This window comes from Arachis duranensis, chromosome 2 (assembly GCF_000817695.3).
Source record: "Arachis duranensis cultivar V14167 chromosome 2, aradu.V14167.gnm2.J7QH, whole genome shotgun sequence".
In the NCBI taxonomy this organism is placed as follows: Eukaryota; Viridiplantae; Streptophyta; class Magnoliopsida; order Fabales; family Fabaceae; genus Arachis; species Arachis duranensis.
Genome location: NC_029773.3, coordinates 86,676,581 through 86,693,121, shown reverse-complemented (window position 1 = coordinate 86,693,121; position 16,541 = coordinate 86,676,581). Strand labels below are relative to the sequence as shown.

The 16,541-nt window shown below is 32.7% G+C and overlaps 2 protein-coding genes, 2 long non-coding RNA genes and 1 other non-coding gene across 5 annotated transcripts; 3 read left to right on the top strand and 2 right to left on the bottom strand.

The window, feature by feature from the left end:
• Window positions 1-2,031: 2,031 nt before the first annotated feature.
• LOC127744777 (uncharacterized) lies at window positions 2,032-3,119 on the bottom strand. The gene is made up of 2 exons (XM_052257069.1): window positions 2,685-3,119; window positions 2,032-2,446 (listed from the first exon to the last, which is right to left on the bottom strand). The coding sequence occupies exons 1-2, from the start codon at window positions 3,016-3,018 to the stop codon at window positions 2,430-2,432; spliced, it is 351 nt and encodes a 116-aa protein (XP_052113029.1). The 5' UTR covers window positions 3,019-3,119; the 3' UTR covers window positions 2,032-2,429.
• Window positions 3,120-4,312: 1,193 nt separating this feature from the next.
• Window positions 4,313-5,360, top strand: LOC107475719 (uncharacterized). The gene is made up of 2 exons (XR_001589553.3): window positions 4,313-4,423; window positions 5,121-5,360. It is a non-coding gene; the product is annotated as an uncharacterized LOC107475719 (long non-coding RNA).
• A 1,320-nt stretch (window positions 5,361-6,680) lies between these two features.
• On the top strand, window positions 6,681-7,282 carry LOC107475718 (uncharacterized). Its single transcript, XR_001589552.3, has 2 exons — window positions 6,681-6,816; window positions 6,985-7,282. It is a non-coding gene; the product is annotated as an uncharacterized LOC107475718 (long non-coding RNA).
• Window positions 7,283-9,028: 1,746 nt separating this feature from the next.
• On the top strand, window positions 9,029-9,101 carry TRNAK-CUU (transfer RNA lysine (anticodon CUU)). Its single transcript has one exon. It is a non-coding gene; the product is annotated as a tRNA-Lys (tRNA).
• A 135-nt stretch (window positions 9,102-9,236) lies between these two features.
• Window positions 9,237-16,064, bottom strand: LOC107475537 (ATP-dependent RNA helicase DEAH13). Its single transcript, XM_016095194.3, has 12 exons — window positions 15,844-16,064; window positions 15,252-15,306; window positions 15,067-15,136; window positions 14,887-14,961; window positions 14,717-14,766; window positions 14,579-14,639; window positions 14,128-14,496; window positions 13,742-13,984; window positions 13,420-13,650; window positions 12,714-12,830; window positions 11,373-12,587; window positions 9,237-11,032 (listed from the first exon to the last, which is right to left on the bottom strand). Exons 2-12 carry the CDS (start codon window positions 15,299-15,301, stop codon window positions 9,506-9,508), a joined length of 4,008 nt encoding a protein of 1,335 aa, XP_015950680.1. The 5' UTR covers window positions 15,302-15,306; window positions 15,844-16,064; the 3' UTR covers window positions 9,237-9,505.
• Between the last annotated feature and the right edge of the window lie 477 nt (window positions 16,065-16,541).

Sequence of the window (16,541 nt, the reverse complement as noted above, 5' to 3'; positions counted from 1 at the left end):
GGACTATAGGTTTTATTAGTGAAATCAAATCTAGGCCGCTATGAAAATCCTTGAGCAACAAGCCGGGCTTTGTGCTTCTGAAGATTGCCATCCGCATTGTACTTGAGACGGAAGACCCATTTTCTGACTATGGCCTCTCTGCCTGGAGGCAGGAAAACAAGTGTCCAGGTGTTGTTTCGCTGCAAGGCCTCAAACGCAGCATCCATGGCCTGCTTTCAGTTTGAGTCAGTTAGGACTTGCTGTACTGTTCTAAGTTCTATCGATGCATGGAAGGCCCTTGGCTTGAGAGACCCAGTTTTGCTTTTTGTTACCATGGGGTGAATGTTGAGAGCAGGGGTTTGGGACTCAGGAGCAGCTGTCCAGGGTAGAAGTATCTCCAGATCTAAAATTGGTATTGGGGTGGGGATGTTAGAAGGTGCTGTGTGTTGTGGGAGTGAAGGTTGAGGCTAGGGGTCTGAGGTTGGGGAAAGGTGTTCAATTGGTACTTTGGTAGGTGAAAGAGTAGGAGCTAGGCCAGTTGGCTACTGAGGCATGATATGCTTTGGGAGAATTTGTAATGGAGGTAGTTGCTGTGAGGGTGGGGTTTGAGCTCAAAGGTTGGTATTGTTAAAGGTTGAATTTGGATCTTTGAAGGTAAATTCTTCCCCATTAAAGATGACATTCCTACTTATCACTATTTTCCTTGAGCTTGTTAAGCATTTGTACCCCTTATGGTGGGCGGCATATCCAAGGAAGACACAAGCTGAGGATCAAAATTGCAGCTTGTTTTTGTTATAGGGTCTCATGTGTGGGAAGCACAGCAGGCAGCTAAACACCTTCAAGTCAGCATAGTTGGGTTGCTTGTTGAACAATTTCTCAAATGGTGAGGCTCCATTTAAGATTTGGGTTGGCAGAAGATTGATGATTTGAGCTGTAGTGGTAAAGGCTTCTCCCCAAAATTTGATCGGCAATGAGGCTGCTGCCATCATAGTTAGACCTATTTCAATAACGTGTCTATGCTTACGTTCTGCAGCGCCATTTTGCTAGTGTATTTGAGGACATGCAAACCTGTGGATCACCCCTTGCTCCTGCAGCATCTTAGAAGACTGAGGTATTCTACTGCATTATCACTTTGAAAACATTTAAGTTTAGTATTTAGTTGAAGTTCAGCCATACATTGAAGATGCAAAAAAACTGATTTTAATTGAGCTCTACTTCTTATTAGATATAGCCAGGTGTATTTGGAAAATGCATCAATGAAATTAACAAAGTAGTAGTTTCCATTAGATATAGATTGTTTGAGATTCAGGGAAGGGTAATGTGTGAGATTTGTCAATGCAACATGGATTACAAATTGACTTATTTGATGAAGATTGAATATTACACAGGTTTAGGACTTTAGAGACTACAGCTGCTGAGGCATGTCCAAGCCTAGCATTCCAAAGCTGATGTTTATTTGTTGCTGCCTTCACTGAACAGTTGAGGGCAAAATGTGTGTAAAGTGGGCGAAAGTTGAGGAGTCTATATATTCCTTTGAACACATCTCCACGAAAAATGATTTCTTTAGTGGCCTGGGATTTGACAAGACAGCCATGAGAGTGAAATTCGAAAAAAACATTGTTGTCACAACAAAATTGATATACACTAAGCCGATTTTTAGTTATATCTGGCACAAGTAGTAGTTTTTGCATTATCAGATGTTTAGAGCTCAAATCAGTTTTAAAATATGCTTTTTCAACACAATTTATAGCCAAACCTGTACCATTACCACCAACAACTTGTTCTGAGCCTACATAATTTTCTTTTTCAGCCATCACTTGTGAGTCAGCAGTGATATGATCTGTAGCCCCAGAGTCAGGGTACCAAATTGGATCTTGGATGGTTGTAGGATTAGCCAGGACACTTTTGAAATTAGCCTTTGGTTGCTCACTTTGCTGCTGTCTCTCTGCATAATCTCCCTTGTATTGAGGCTACATGTACTGAGGCTATGAGTATTGTCCACTTTCATCATCATCATATCTGTACCAACAGAATCTAGCTATGTTACCATATTTGTTGCATAGTTGGCATTGTGGCCTCTCTGCATTCGTTCATAGCTTTGGTTTCCTGGCCTGTTTGAGAAAAATTGCACTTGCTGTGCTCTTTTATGATCTGATTGTGCAGGCTGATTCCTGCCATAGAACTGTTGTCCTCTTTCATAATCTGGCTGTGCTGATTGACACCTCCCATAGCCTTGTAGACTTCTTATGTTTCTAAAATTCTGGTACCTGCCTCTACCACGAAATCCTCATTTGAATCCTCCCCTTTGCACAAAATTAGCGTGAAATGTTTCTTGTTCGAACTGTCTTGTGTGACTGGACTAAGCAACATTAGTCTGCAACACTTGATCTAAGTCTGATTTTCTGAATATTTCAAGCATACTCTCGTGAGCAAGCAATACAGCTTCTAGTTCACCAACTGTAATTCCCTGAGATCTCGTTAAAATTGAAATGAGTACAGGTGCATAATCTTCGGTTAGGCCATGGAGAATTGAATTTATGTGTTCACTTTCACTAACTATCTCTCCTACTTAAGTTAAGGCATCAATTGTACTTTTGATCTTAAGAACATATTCATTTACTGAAATACCTATTTTCATGCTGCTGAGTTGATTTCTTAATTGAATTATTCTGGCTCTAATTTGTGAGGCAAAGTGACTTTCTAACCTGTTCCAAATTTGATAGGTGTATATCCAACCATTCTGGTCATGTATGGCTTGGTCATTGAGGCTAACAGCCAAGATTTCAACAGTGCATCTTGTTTCTTCCATCTCTGGTATTCTGAGTTGATTTCTCCATTTTCAAGAAATTTATGTGGAATCCTTGATCCTATAACGTGATCTAGTAAATCGTTGCCTTCAATCAATGCTTCAACCTGGTCCTTCCATTGCAAAAAATTATCATCGTCAAGCTTCATATAAATTGGAGTTGATGTGAATCTAGGTGCACTCGCCATTGGAGCTGAGTTCACCATCGGAGCTGGATTATTGATTGCCGCCATGAGAACCAAGCTCTGATACTATGTAAGGATATCAGAGACTTAAGAATTTTAAAAAAATAGAAGCTAAGTGTGAAAACGTAAAAAGCAGAAAAGAGAGATTACAAAACAGAATTGAAAAAGATGAGTGAATATGTGATTCAACTTGATCCAGCAGAGAAGCTATGGACTTATATAATGAGACTGAACAGTGGCCAATCTAAAAAATTTGAGCCAACTCATCATAACAGATTCTAACCGTTTAATAGAAAGAAAAAGGAAAAAGTGTAGCTAACCACTAATTAACTGACTCAAGAACAGAGGAGCAGAGTAACTAACTTGATAGTTACTAACTTAACTCACACTACTTATCAAATTGATTTAATTATTTGATAGATAATTTAGTTCCAGAAAATTATTATATTCATCTGATCAACAAAAGTTAAGCTATTAAAATAGTATTTGAAAATTTACATCGCTAACAAAAATAATACTAAATGTTACTAATGATAAATATGCATCTAGAAGATTTATAAATATGATAATAAAAATGACAAAATATTAAAGTGTATATGATAAAAAGAATTTAAGAGATCAGATTTTAATATAATTTTTTGTAAATATAATTAGAAAAATAATATTTTTTTAAAATTTTGATAAATTTATGTCCGATAAATTTTTTGAAAATATTTTTTATTATGAATAGCCAAGTCTTTTAGAAAAATAAAAAAATTGCAGAGATAAAAATTTGCTCCATTTTTTGTAGACATTTTTTAAATAGTTATTCAAATACTTTTACAAAAAATAGATGCAGATGAATAAGATATTTGTTAAATATAAATATTTTTTTTACCACTTATAAAAATATAATATTTATTAATTATTTTTATCATGTCTTTAAATTATTCGAGAATTTATTTACCGTTTATATCTTTAAGTGTTATATTTATCAGCGGTATAAATTTTTAGATATTATTTTGATAGTTTATTTGATCAACAAAATATCATATATGTATATATTGTCAAATCAATTGATCTAATAAAATGTTTCTAGAAGTATTATATTTTGATTAAAAGGATTGAAAACTCAATATTTAAATAAAAAATCTTTAATATTTGTTTCGAGGATAAGTTTATATTAGGTAAGTAATTTGTCAACAATAATGTGAGAAAGCAGCATTTATAACCCCAGATCCACCTTATTAGCAAGACCCTATTTATTATTCTCATCATAATTAAATATCATATTAGGTTTAATTTATTTTTGCAGGAGCCTATAAATAAATTGATCAATAGAGTTGATTATTCATATTCAATTATTCATTCAAAGAAAGTAAGAGAACACAAAGTGAGTTTACTAGAATGGCTACTAATATTACTCTAAAGCTTTTTTTGTGCATTCTTTTGGTGGCTTTGCTTTCCACTTCAGGTAGTAAATTTTTCTTAAAGCTTTTTTTTTTTTTGTCAAATTACATTTTATAACAAAGACCATGCTGGTTTCAACTTTTCTCTTCAAGAAAATCAATAAAAATATCTAAATTATCTATTCCAAATTATTTTTAGAATAACTTTAATAAAAATAAATTACTCTTAACCTTTTTACTTACATAAAAGAAAAATTTCAGTTCTAAAAAAATCAATACATCCTAAAATGAGAGAAATAGTAGATTTCTTATTCTGAATTATTTATTAAAAAAAACCATACAAATATATTATTGTGTTCATATCACATTTGGATGTTACACGAAAATTCTAGTGGGCTATAGATATCATTATTGTTAGAATATGTAATAAAATTACTTATGCTAAAAATTTAAGTTATTAGATAAGACTATATGAATAGTTATATTTAACATGCTTTTCAAACAAAATTTTTTATTTAATTTATTTAATACATAAATTTTGTATTTTTTTAATTACCTTAAACAAAAAACTTTTTTTTAAACAAGAACTTAACTCTAGATTTTTTCGGTAAAAAATTTTAATTCTATATCATAACTTTCTCATTTCAAACATTTAGACAATTAAATATCAATATATGACTTATTATACTTAACTGAATGAATATAAAATATATTTAAATAATAAATACTATATTAATCTATCAAATATGTTGATTATTGCAGACGCAACAAGTGGCACAATGGATAGGATTGAAAATGTGGGTTTTTGTGATTACAAAGGACAATGTAACAGTTCATCATGCAGTGTTTTGTGTACTAAACATTATCACTACCAAATTGGTCACTGTATTGCCACAGTAGGTTGCTGCTGCTATAATAATAATAATAGGTTAACTTAAGAGCTTTTCTCATTATGTTTGTAGCAAAGTGAGAATTAATGAAATAAAAATTTATTGAAGTTTATTTTTTGCTTCAATATGATATACGCTTAATTATTATAAAATTAAAATTTTCTTACCCTATCTGATCCAAAATAAATTTTCATTTTTTAAATTTAAGATTGTCTAGAATAATTATTCACTTTTTTTTAGTGACTTTATATAAATGAAAAGAGAAAGTAATTGGAATGAAGAAGTATTGGAATAAAGTATATGAGATAAGATTCTATATGATTATTGAAATAATTTTTATTCGCTAATTCGTTTAATTCTTCAGTTTTATAACTGTAAGTTACGTTAATCTTTTAATTACCAATTTTTGTTAACTGTAAGTTTTGTCTCTCCCCAAGCCCCACGAAAATAGATCATTTTAAAATAAAAGTATTTTCAACTTTTGTCATCGATAATGTGATGATAATAGAATAAAAGTTAATGCATCATAAAAATATCAACGATTTAACGGTTAATTTTAATATTTTATTTTTAATTATTTTTTAAACAATATTAAAAGTAAGTTGTCGAAAAATATCCACAGCAGAAATAACCGTCAATTTTAATTTTGGTGTCGAAAAAACGTTGCTTGTAGTGTTGGGTTTCTTCCATCCTATCTATTTAAACATTTTTTGAGATTAACTCTTGATTGTTGCTATTTTAGAGTAATAAATAACCGTAATACACAGTCAATACAATTATAGACAATAAATTATAATAAGTATTAGACAATAAATTATAAAAAAATATTAATAGAAATATTAGATTTGATATTAAAATAAAAAACATATAAATAATGAATAAAAATCTGAAATTAAAATTAAAATATTTAAGATCATGGAAAGAAATAAATAAGAACTTTTAATAAGTAACAGGTCAAATAATATTTATTTTAATCAAATCAAATAAATAATTAATTATAACACTTTTAAAATTATTAATCAAAAAATATATATGACAGAAAATTAATACAATTTAAAAATTAATTAATTTATTTCAATCATATTAAATAATTAATATAATTAATTATAATCAAACAAAATATTAAATAATTTAATATTTATCTCAATGATATTAAAAGCTTTCTTATTTAAGGGTCGTTCTTATTAAAGCAAAAGATATTATACTAGTAGTGTTAAAAAGATAAGAAAAAACAATAGAAAAAAAAAATTTGTGTTTATCCTAGTTTTGTAAAATAGTAGAATATAAAAAAATATTTATAAGCGTTAAGAAAATCAAAATAATAAAAACGTGATATTTTATAATAAATATTTAAAAATATTAAATAATTTTAATAAATACTAATTAATCTTAATATATTCTAACGTGTAGAAATTAGTTTTCGTGACACTATAAATAATCTAAAAAATACATGAGATGGTATTCGTATTCTTTTATTCGAAGAAAACAAAAGAATATAAGGTGATTTCATAGAATGGCTCCAAAAATCTTCTTGTGCATTCTTTTCGTAGCTGTGCTATTGGCTTCAGGTAATAAAACCCGTTTCAAAGCTTAATCAAATAAATATTCTTTCAACATGAGAAAATAATTTTTTCATGAAGTTATTTAATTTTTTGTTAAAGAGCCCCTTGATTTCTATGTACACGGAAATTCTAATGGCATTGGGTTTAATTAAATTTTACCAATTATTATTGCAGAAGCAACAAGTGGCACAATGGCTGAAGTGCCTGAAATGAAGGTCTGCAGTAAGAGACATGGAAAGTGTCCAGATAATAAAGTTTGCTCTGCATACTGTATAGAAAGGAATTACCAAAGAGGCCAGTGTGAAGGCTTATCTTGTTGCTGTTTCATTCACGACTAGAGTTTAGAGTTTAAGATTTTTATTATTATAATAATATCCCTAGTAATAATAAACACAGCTTTTGTGTTTTTCTTGTTACTACTAACAAGTGGAAAAATGATGAAATAAAACTTTTTGAAGTAGTTTTAAATTAATGATATATGGTTATTACAAATTTTAATTTTTAAATGTGATGAGATGCGATTACTTAGGAAAATCAAATAATTATTATTTTAATATTCAAAATATGGATCAGGATTCTCTTCATCATGATCTAAAATGAATATTAGAAGGTTATATTAATATTTTAAAGAGAATTTAAAAGTTTAATTATTTTGTTAGTTCTTATAATTTTATTAAATTTATAATTAGGTTCTTATATTTTTTTAATTGGATCTTTACATACACACTGCTTTCAATTTCATAATTAGGTTTGTTTCATATAAAAAGTATTAAAATTAACATAATATTTTTCCAAAAAATATATGATCAAAGATTTAATTAAGTTCTTAATTATATATATCTTTAATTTACGAAAAATATTTAGTTAATTCTAATATTTTTATACTAAAAAAGAGCTAATTACAAAATTTAAAGCAGTATAACGACTCAATTAAAAAGAAAAAAATATAAAGATTTAATTGAAAATTTGATAAAACTATAAGAAATAACAGAATAATTAAACTAAATTTAAAAAGAGAGAGATCCTAATTCTCACAATATAATACTTTCATTTACTTATGAGATATTTGAGAATTATGTTTAACTAAATAAGAGGGGAAAAAACATCTACTATGTATCAAAAAATTACTTGATGATATTATACTTAATATCCTTATATTTTATTTGTAAAAGATAAAAGGTCAGAATAAAAATCATAAATCAAGAAAGTAGATGTGATACTAGGTAAAACAATCATGTTACTTGTAAAACTTTAAGGAAACACATCGATCTTTAATTTACTGTTATATTTATGTGCTTGGTAAAGCTGAAATATGTAATAAATATTTTCTCTCAACTTTCTTTGATATCAAACACATTATCAACGTTTTATAGATTAAGGTATAAAAATGCTGTGTATGTGCACAAAACAAAAAAAATCACAAATTAGTTACTAATTTACTATATATTTGTATATAAAATTATAGATACATGTGTTGTTGGTATCATTTTCAATATATATTTTATATTTTAATATATATTTTATATTCGTGATTAATTTAGTACCGAATTTTTGTGTAAACATAATAGTCGGTAGTCAATAAAGCATTTATTTGTTTTTTCAGTTACTAAAAACTATTGATTTGTTAAAATGAAAAAATGCATTTAAATGTTGTTCATATATAAGGAAAGTAATTTAATTGGTTTTGACTAAATATACAAGGAAAGTAATTTTTTGGGTGACTATTTCATTTTATAAGTTTAAAATAAAACTATAAAACTTTGATATCTTTTAGAATATTCTAAAAGATAAAGTTAAATTTTAGAGAAAATGACAAATTAATTCCTAACTTTTTGGTTTGCGGACATTCAAATCTCTGAAGATTTAAAAACGCATTTAAATCCTTGACTTCTTCAAAATTTGGACATATCGATCCTTGAATTTAATTTGTCCAATTTTAAAAACTCTCTCACGTGTGCATTTGTATCAACCAGATCAGTACATGTGAGTCACATTTTATTTTTCCATTGAGTCTGACAGACCCAAGTAAACATGAGGGATCAATATGTCTAGATTTTAAAAAAATCAGAAATTTAAATGTATTTTCAAATGTATGCAAATCAAAAGGTCAATGACTTATTTGTTCTTTTTTCTAAATTTTAAGAAATGGGTTAAATTGTTAAATGGGATAAAGGAATTATTTGAATAAGTTTATAAGTATTAAAATTACTATTAATAAGCCCGTCTAGCTCAGTTGGTAGAGCGCAAGGCTCTTAACCTTGTGGTCGTGGGTTCGAGCCCCACGGTGGGCGAGATTATTTTTTTAACACACCATTTTTGCTTTCTGTGTCAGAAGTTATGGTTAGTTAAAAACCTAAAACTTTAGATTGTTACTACTGATTCCAATATTCCATTTCCAACCATCATCATTAGATGAGGTGTAAAATACATATTACAACTTTGATATACTAAGATGTAAGGATACTTAAATAATTTAATTTAACTGTGTTTTGAACGTAAAAATATTCCAATCACATTAACCATACAATGATGCCTCCTCAAAATATGCTGATACTCCTAGCTTCACCAAAATAATCACATTTGGCTCATCAGCAACCAAACCCAACTAACTTTCTTTTTGATCTATTCCATAACAAAATTCCTAGCAACTACATCAAGATACAAGTCTGAGAAGCAATTCTCTGTTGAGGAATTATCAATGTGATTTAGATATTCCCTTAGACTTTTTCTTAGAACTTGTCTTCCGAGGGTGTTCTTGTGTCTCCCTAAGCACTTCGCTTAGCATTTGTAACCATAACTCTTCAAAGTAGCTGTGAAAACTCTGCTGAAACCAATCCAAGATTTCTGAAAATAATTCCTTTGGATTCTCCTTCCACACAGTTCGCAACGTAGCAGCACTATCGATTCGCCTGCTCCTTAATTTGCTTAAAAGATTCCCCACCCTCTTTTGACCCAATGCTTCATTCTTCAAAATACTGTCAGGAGAGGCTGACATATATCTGCGGACAGATTTTAAACAAGGACAAACCTGGCCTTCAAGCAAACCATAGGCGAACACTTTTACCTGATGATCATAATTTTTATCTTTGTTGATGGGCAAAGGATGCATTGGAAGCTCCCAATTGAAACGTCCAAAGGTTGGGATGACCCACTGCTTTACTTGGTCAGTCTGCGCGTCGTAGAAAGGTTTGGGATCCATGACGGATCTAGATAAGTCGCAGTTCGATTTGGCGTGCTCAACAAGCCAAGCTGGCTCCACGCTTGTTACTCCATGCATGTATGCTCTGATGGAACTTGTCACCCCATCTTTGTCTGGCCGTTTTGTCTCTAATAATTCATTGTAAACCAAAAACTCGGGGGCTACGATGGACACCGATGACAACCTATGAAGGAAAACAGTGTCTTTAACAACGCATGATTGATACCGAACAGCACTTGATCTTTTCTCTCCATTGGAGACTCGGAACGCTGCTGTAATTCGTCTGGCAACTCTGTCTGCCCAGCCAGCACATATTGCCTGACAAACAAGCCTTTCCTCAACCACGGAAAGAGGATATTTTTCAGAAGAAACCCGCCAAGCATGTTCTATGTCCTTTAGAGTTCCGTGAATCCAAGAGTACTCTTCAAAACCAGCTTTGGAACTCTGATAGAAGACCAGTTTAAGTAGCTGTTGCCTAAGCTTTGACATTTCCTCCATCGTTTTGAAGTGCAAGGCATTACCATCACAGAATTCCAGCTTCTTCTGTGACTGCTCGAAACACTGCAACGCATAGGCTGTGGTCAGGGCATCACTCGTGACAACTCGAAATTTTTCACGTGCCTGTTTAGCAGTTTCTTTTAGTTTCTTTCGCCTGGACTTTTCTTTTCTATTGGTGTCTTTTTCACTATCCCCCATGCCAGATTTCTCACACATCTCTGAATCTTTTCCACTTTCATTTCCTTCATATTGCATAATAAAAGGATTTGACAAACTCAATGCGGCAGCAGCTGCAACAGCATATGCTAAAAGCAAACTTGGATTACATTTATGCCCATGACTTATACTCTTGATAACAGTGAGCAACATTCGGGAGTGCCGAGGACTCAAAGGATAAAGAGCCATGGCTTTTCCCAAAAGTGTAAGTTCATCATTCTTATCCACTGCTTCCAGAGCTTTCAAGCAATTCTCAGCTTCAAGAAGGGAATCCTTCTTAAGAGAAGTAGGAAATGGGAACTTTTTAACCTGGATGAGAAGTAATACTATTAATTATACAATGATCTCAAACTTACAAATGAAAAGAAAATAATTCCAGTTAGACAAGGAATTGAGTAAATTTGAATATAGGAAGAAGAAAATGATGTCTTGGGGCCAATTATTAATAATCTAAATAAATAAATTCTAGTCAATGCTATGTATGGAATAAGACCTTTTGGATTCAAACGGAAACCATTTTTTTCATTTAGCCAAAATTAATTAGTCACCATCATACTACCTTCCCACTTTGCTAATGATAGCCCCCCAATATAAACAAGCAGGTGGAGAGAAAACTCGGAAAAGGAAAAAAGAAAAATATTAAACTTACATCCTTAAAATGTATCGATTTTAAGAGGAGGACAACACCATGAACAGGAACTTTCTCAACTTCAGCTGGAGAGTACTCAGGACATTCGTTACTAAAGGCCGCAGATGAATACAGACGATAACAATGTCCAGGTCCAGTTCTTCCAGCTCTGCCAGCACGTTGAGCGGCCGATGCCTTACTAATCCACTGTATGTCATATGTCTCCATGCCATTGGAGGGGTTATAATTTTTCACTTTTTCTCTTCCAGTATCAACCACATACTTTATCCCTGGAATAGTTAATGATGTTTCAGCAACATTTGTGGCAACAACAACAAGGCGCTCTCCGTCCTTGACATCTTCAAATACACGAAGTTGGGCTGCTGCTGGCAGCATGGCATAAAGAGGAAGAACAAAGAGTGCACCTGGAGAAGAACTAGAATTTTCTATAGCTCTGCTCTCCCTGAAAACTTTTGGTTGGTCTGAACCACCTTCTGTATTCACAGAAGTCTGCTCCTTATTCAAGGTGCTTGATGGGGATTTCCCAGACAATTTTTCAAAAGCAGCCTTCAGAGAAGCAAGGCCTCCTTCCTGCCTTAAGACGTTTACAATATTACTGTCATTCTCTGATTGTTCAACATTATCATCACCATTAAATTCCAATTCACTCTCAGTTTCTGAATCATAAGAAAAGTCAGAATCATTTTCATCTACATCAATCTCTTCTTCATCATAGGCGCTAAACCTATCAGTTGGCTGGATAGCTGAATTTCCAGGAATGTCAAATGCTTCATTGATCTCATTAATATTTACTCCCTCAACAGGATTTGTGTCGGGGACTGCAGTCCCATTACTTTCTGCAGACCCCTTAACCTTTTTCATGACAAACTCCTTTGATGCTTTGCGTAGCTTCCTACACAAGTCTTCTACTTCCCTTTGCCCAGTAACAAAAACAAGTATGCCCCCAGGAGGCAACTTCTTATGAATTGCCAAGACCTTCGTGTATGCTGCCCCAATATAATCTGTTATTTCAGTTTTCTTTGCAAAGTACACTGTTACTGGAAATTGCCTTGTAGGAACCTCTATCACAGGTGGAGGAGAAGGAAATAACCTTTCAGAAGTGAAGTCTTGTACTCGCAAAGTAGCACTCATCAGCACAAGTTTTAGTGGAAAAACAAGATCTTCAGGACTTAAACTCTGCCCTGATTGTATCTTCTTTTGCTGATCATTATAAACCTGTCAATATAGAAAGATAAAATCATAGAGGTTAGAATGCCAGTGGTAATAGGCAAGATTATGAAAGAGGATCTAATATAAACTTAAATTTCATCTGTGAAATTATTAATAGAATAAATAACTCACCAATTGGCGAACTTTTATAACACGTGAGAGCATCCCGACCAGAATATCTGTGTTCAAGCTCCTCTCATGAGCCTCATCAAGAATTAATACTGAATACCGCCTCAATAAAAAATCATTCTGCACCAGAAGGTATCCAACATTATTTATCAAAACAAGTGTGTTTTGATTTAGTCATTCAATTGCTTGATTATATGTTAAGAAAAAGAGAGTTAAATCAGGCATTGTATCCTTGCACAGTAGGCAATTACCATCATAACAATAATTAAAAGTTGCAACAATGATAGCAAGAATGTCTGCAGCCACTAACAATAACAACCAAGCAATGAAAATATGAAAGAGGAAAATTTACATTCACTTTTCAGTTTCCAATCAAAAGTGCTATGGAATATGTAGAACCCATTATTGCACTCACATGCATCCATAAACAATAAGTTCCAAAGCATTTAAACGAAAAATAGAAGTTCTCAAGGAGAATGGTTTCTTCAAAATGATAGATTAAAATATGCCCACAATCAAATGTAAAATGAACCTAAAGATCCTATCATGCATTGAGCTTTTGAGTGATCGGTACTATAAACAAAAGGTTGAGTTTCTTGATTTATCAGCACTTAAAAGTGAACCAATTTTTTCTGTGAATATATCACTTATATTACACAGATAAGTTTTCAAAATGAATAACTAGAAAAGCAATGAGGTGAATAACAACCTGAACTTCTCTTAGCAAAATTCCATCAGTCATAAACTTGATAGAACAACTATCTCCAATCATCTTGTCATATCTAACTTGAAAGCCAACCTCCTTTCCCAAATGAAGACCAAGCTCATATGCCACACGCCTTGCAGTGGAAAGAACAGCCACCCGACGTGGTTGAGTAACACCGATAATACCACTGTGAATATGGGACTTACTTGAACCATAGCCAGCTTCATAAAGAAACTGATAATTTTTTGGGGAAATACAATAATCGAAGCGTCAGTATAAAATGACAGTAAAACATCACCGTTAACCAAGCATAAGACATACTCACCTGAGGAACTTGAGTTGTTTTACCACATCCAGTTTCTCCGCATATGATAACACTGGAATGGTAATTTATAGCTTCCATTATCTCTTGCTCCATCATGACTATAGGCAGATCCTTCCTTTTTTCTTCAACCTCAGCTGGTCTGTAAACATGCACAACAGTAGGGGTAGTTGAAGGTCTCTGTGCAAAAGGATCTGCAGGGTTGCTTAATTCATTGATTCTGTTACCGTTTTCATCTGTCTTATCCTGTTCCATGTTAAAAGGTGCCCAAAAGCATTAAAAGTATAAACAAAAAGGTCATCTCATGAATGATAGCAACATTGGAAGAATGATAACGATGAATAATATTTTGTATATTGATATAGGGGAAAACTGAGCAGGATCAATACCCTTGACTTGGTGCTTGCTATTCCATTGGTAGAACAAGATGCAAGACAAGCACTTCTGATTTCATCAAGTTGCTTCTCAATAGGAATTTTAGTTACAGGTTTATTAATAGATTCATTGGCAGGAATTGTTGCTTGAGAGGATTCCAAAGCAAGATATGTTGGACTTGATACTTCTCTTTCTGTTCTTGTTAATTGAATATCAACAATTCCATTCTCCTCAACTTCCTGCACCAGATGAATCCCTTCTGTCTCAGGTTCAATTCCATGAGGAAAATCCAGTTTCTTAGGTTCATCATTATCATGTAAAACCTCCAATCCTTGTTTCAGTAAGTGTACAGCCCTCGTACGTTTCTCCTGCACAGTCTCAGCCTGCACAACATGCATATGTCGTATGAGCAAACAGTCAGTCAAGATTTGTCACTAAACTATCACTATTCCATTAAATACGAACCCGCCCAATCTTCCATGAAGGTTTCAAAAGAGAATATGCAGACTCCGGAAGTGAGTTCTCTCTGCAAAGACAGAAAATTCCAAATTTTTATCAATAAATGAGTGCTAACAGACAGAACAACAAAAATTCATGGCATACTTTAATGTCTCAATGCTTTTTTCCATGAGAAGTTGTTTCTCCTTGTCAACCTGCATAAAGTAAAGGAAACAATTAAAAAAATAGTAACACTGAAAACAGTCGGGTAGACAATATTTTTTTGAAAAACAAAGTCCTCCTTTTTGTTCATCTCTCAAGTCTCAAGCATTAACCTGCAACTTCTTCAGCTTCTTCTTCTGAGGTTTGCTCAGCTTCTGTTTCTTATTTGACCCAACTTTTCCACGCTCCTAACACCAAAAACCAGAACTACAATCAGTATCACAAGCAACTTTACAAACATAACCACACAAATCGAACATACAAAAAGAAGAAAATTGTGGAACTTCCTGTACCTGATTATTTCCTTTCCTTTTCTTCTTAGCTGGCAAGATCAGTGCATTACTATCTCCTCCATTTCCCAAACTACTCATTAAACAAACAAAAATAACGAAGGGTGACTCATATGACTAATCAAACATAAATCATGCACCAAAACAAAAATGATTTTTTAAGCTATTTACAAATGAGTTTGATTTACCTTTGAGCATCAATCTCGGTATGGCTCCCAAAACTTTCCCAAGTTTCCATCTTTTCTGTAATTAAGAAAAAAAAAAAAAGAAAAGGGTTAATCAAATTTGACCTTCAATTAGACTAAGAGAAAGAAGGGAGTGCATAGCCAGAAAAGCATATTGATTGTTCTAAAAGGTAGCTTTCATGGCTAAGGGGGAAAAAATTTATTTCATGTATGCTATCTTTTTCACTGGTTAACACCCTCAACTTGATGAATCTCTTTAATCATTATACTTCCTTATGTTTGAAATCTACCACTTTTGGTTAAAAATTCAAAGGGATTGATTTCTGCCAACTCTCCTATAAAAAATTTTGAACTTTGTAGTCCACTCTATTCACTTCCCCACACAGCTCCCTTTTTATTTCCTAGAATCATGCTATCAAGAAACATATGAAGTATCAGGAATTGGGAGTTGCTTCCAAATCGCTATGCACTCAATCCACACTAAATTAAATAGCTAGTTAATAGTTACGCTGATGCTTCAACTATTCAGATTCTAATGGTGCATTTATTGAGCAGAAAAAAAAGAAAGAAAAAAACAAGGGAGCAGAAGCAGTACCTTAGCAGCGAGAAAACAGAGGCGGTGAACCGGAGAGGCAGACGCGGCGGTGGCTAGGGCAGAAGCAGAACAGAACGAATGGCGGCAATGGGAGAAGCAGAACTCACCTTGCAGCGGGACAGCGGAGCCGGCAATCAGAGAGGCGGACGCGGCGGTGGGCTGTGGGCGGTGGAGAGTGCGGAAGCAGAAGAGTAGGATTGCAAAGGAAAGAAAAATATAATGGTTTTAAAATGGGCCCCACCCTAGTGCTAATGCTGTTATTTATTCTGAGAGTTTAGCTAATAGCCTAGGACCATCAACTAAGGTTTTTTTTTTGCGCTTTTTTATTTGTTAGTGTCATTACTTATTTATGTAGTGTATCTGAATATACTTTTGGAAGGTTATCAGGTGTACCGGAAACACCGGTGTTTCAATTATTTTAACCGTTGATCTGAATTATAAAATATATATATAATATATATTAATTAAAATCAACGATTAAAACAACTGGAATACCGGTATTTCTAGGTATACCTGATAACTTTCCTATACTTTTTACCTTGAATATGAAAGTAAAAGTGGTGTTAGACTCGGATATGGGGAATATAGGTGTTTCAGAGTCATGTGGTGCAACAGAACTCAGATTATCCAAATTTTTTATTTCATAAAAAATTGACAACAACAAATAATTTGGAGGGTCCGTTTTCTAGCTTCCAAAG

Coding starts and splice junctions, on each gene's coding strand:
- LOC127744777 (XM_052257069.1), bottom strand. CDS start 3,018: ATGGCGGCAATCAATAATCCAGCTCCGATGGTGAACTCAGCTCCAATG.
- LOC107475537 (XM_016095194.3), bottom strand. CDS start 15,301: ATGGAAACTTGGGAAAGTTTTGGGAGCCATACCGAGATTGATGCTCAA. Junction 15,137..15,251: donor ACCGAGATTGATGCTCAAAG/GTAAATCAAACT, acceptor TTTAATGAGTAG/TTTGGGAAATGGAGGAGATA. Junction 13,985..14,127: donor TAGCAAGCACCAAGTCAAGG/GTATTGATCCTG, acceptor AACATGGAACAG/GATAAGACAGATGAAAACGG.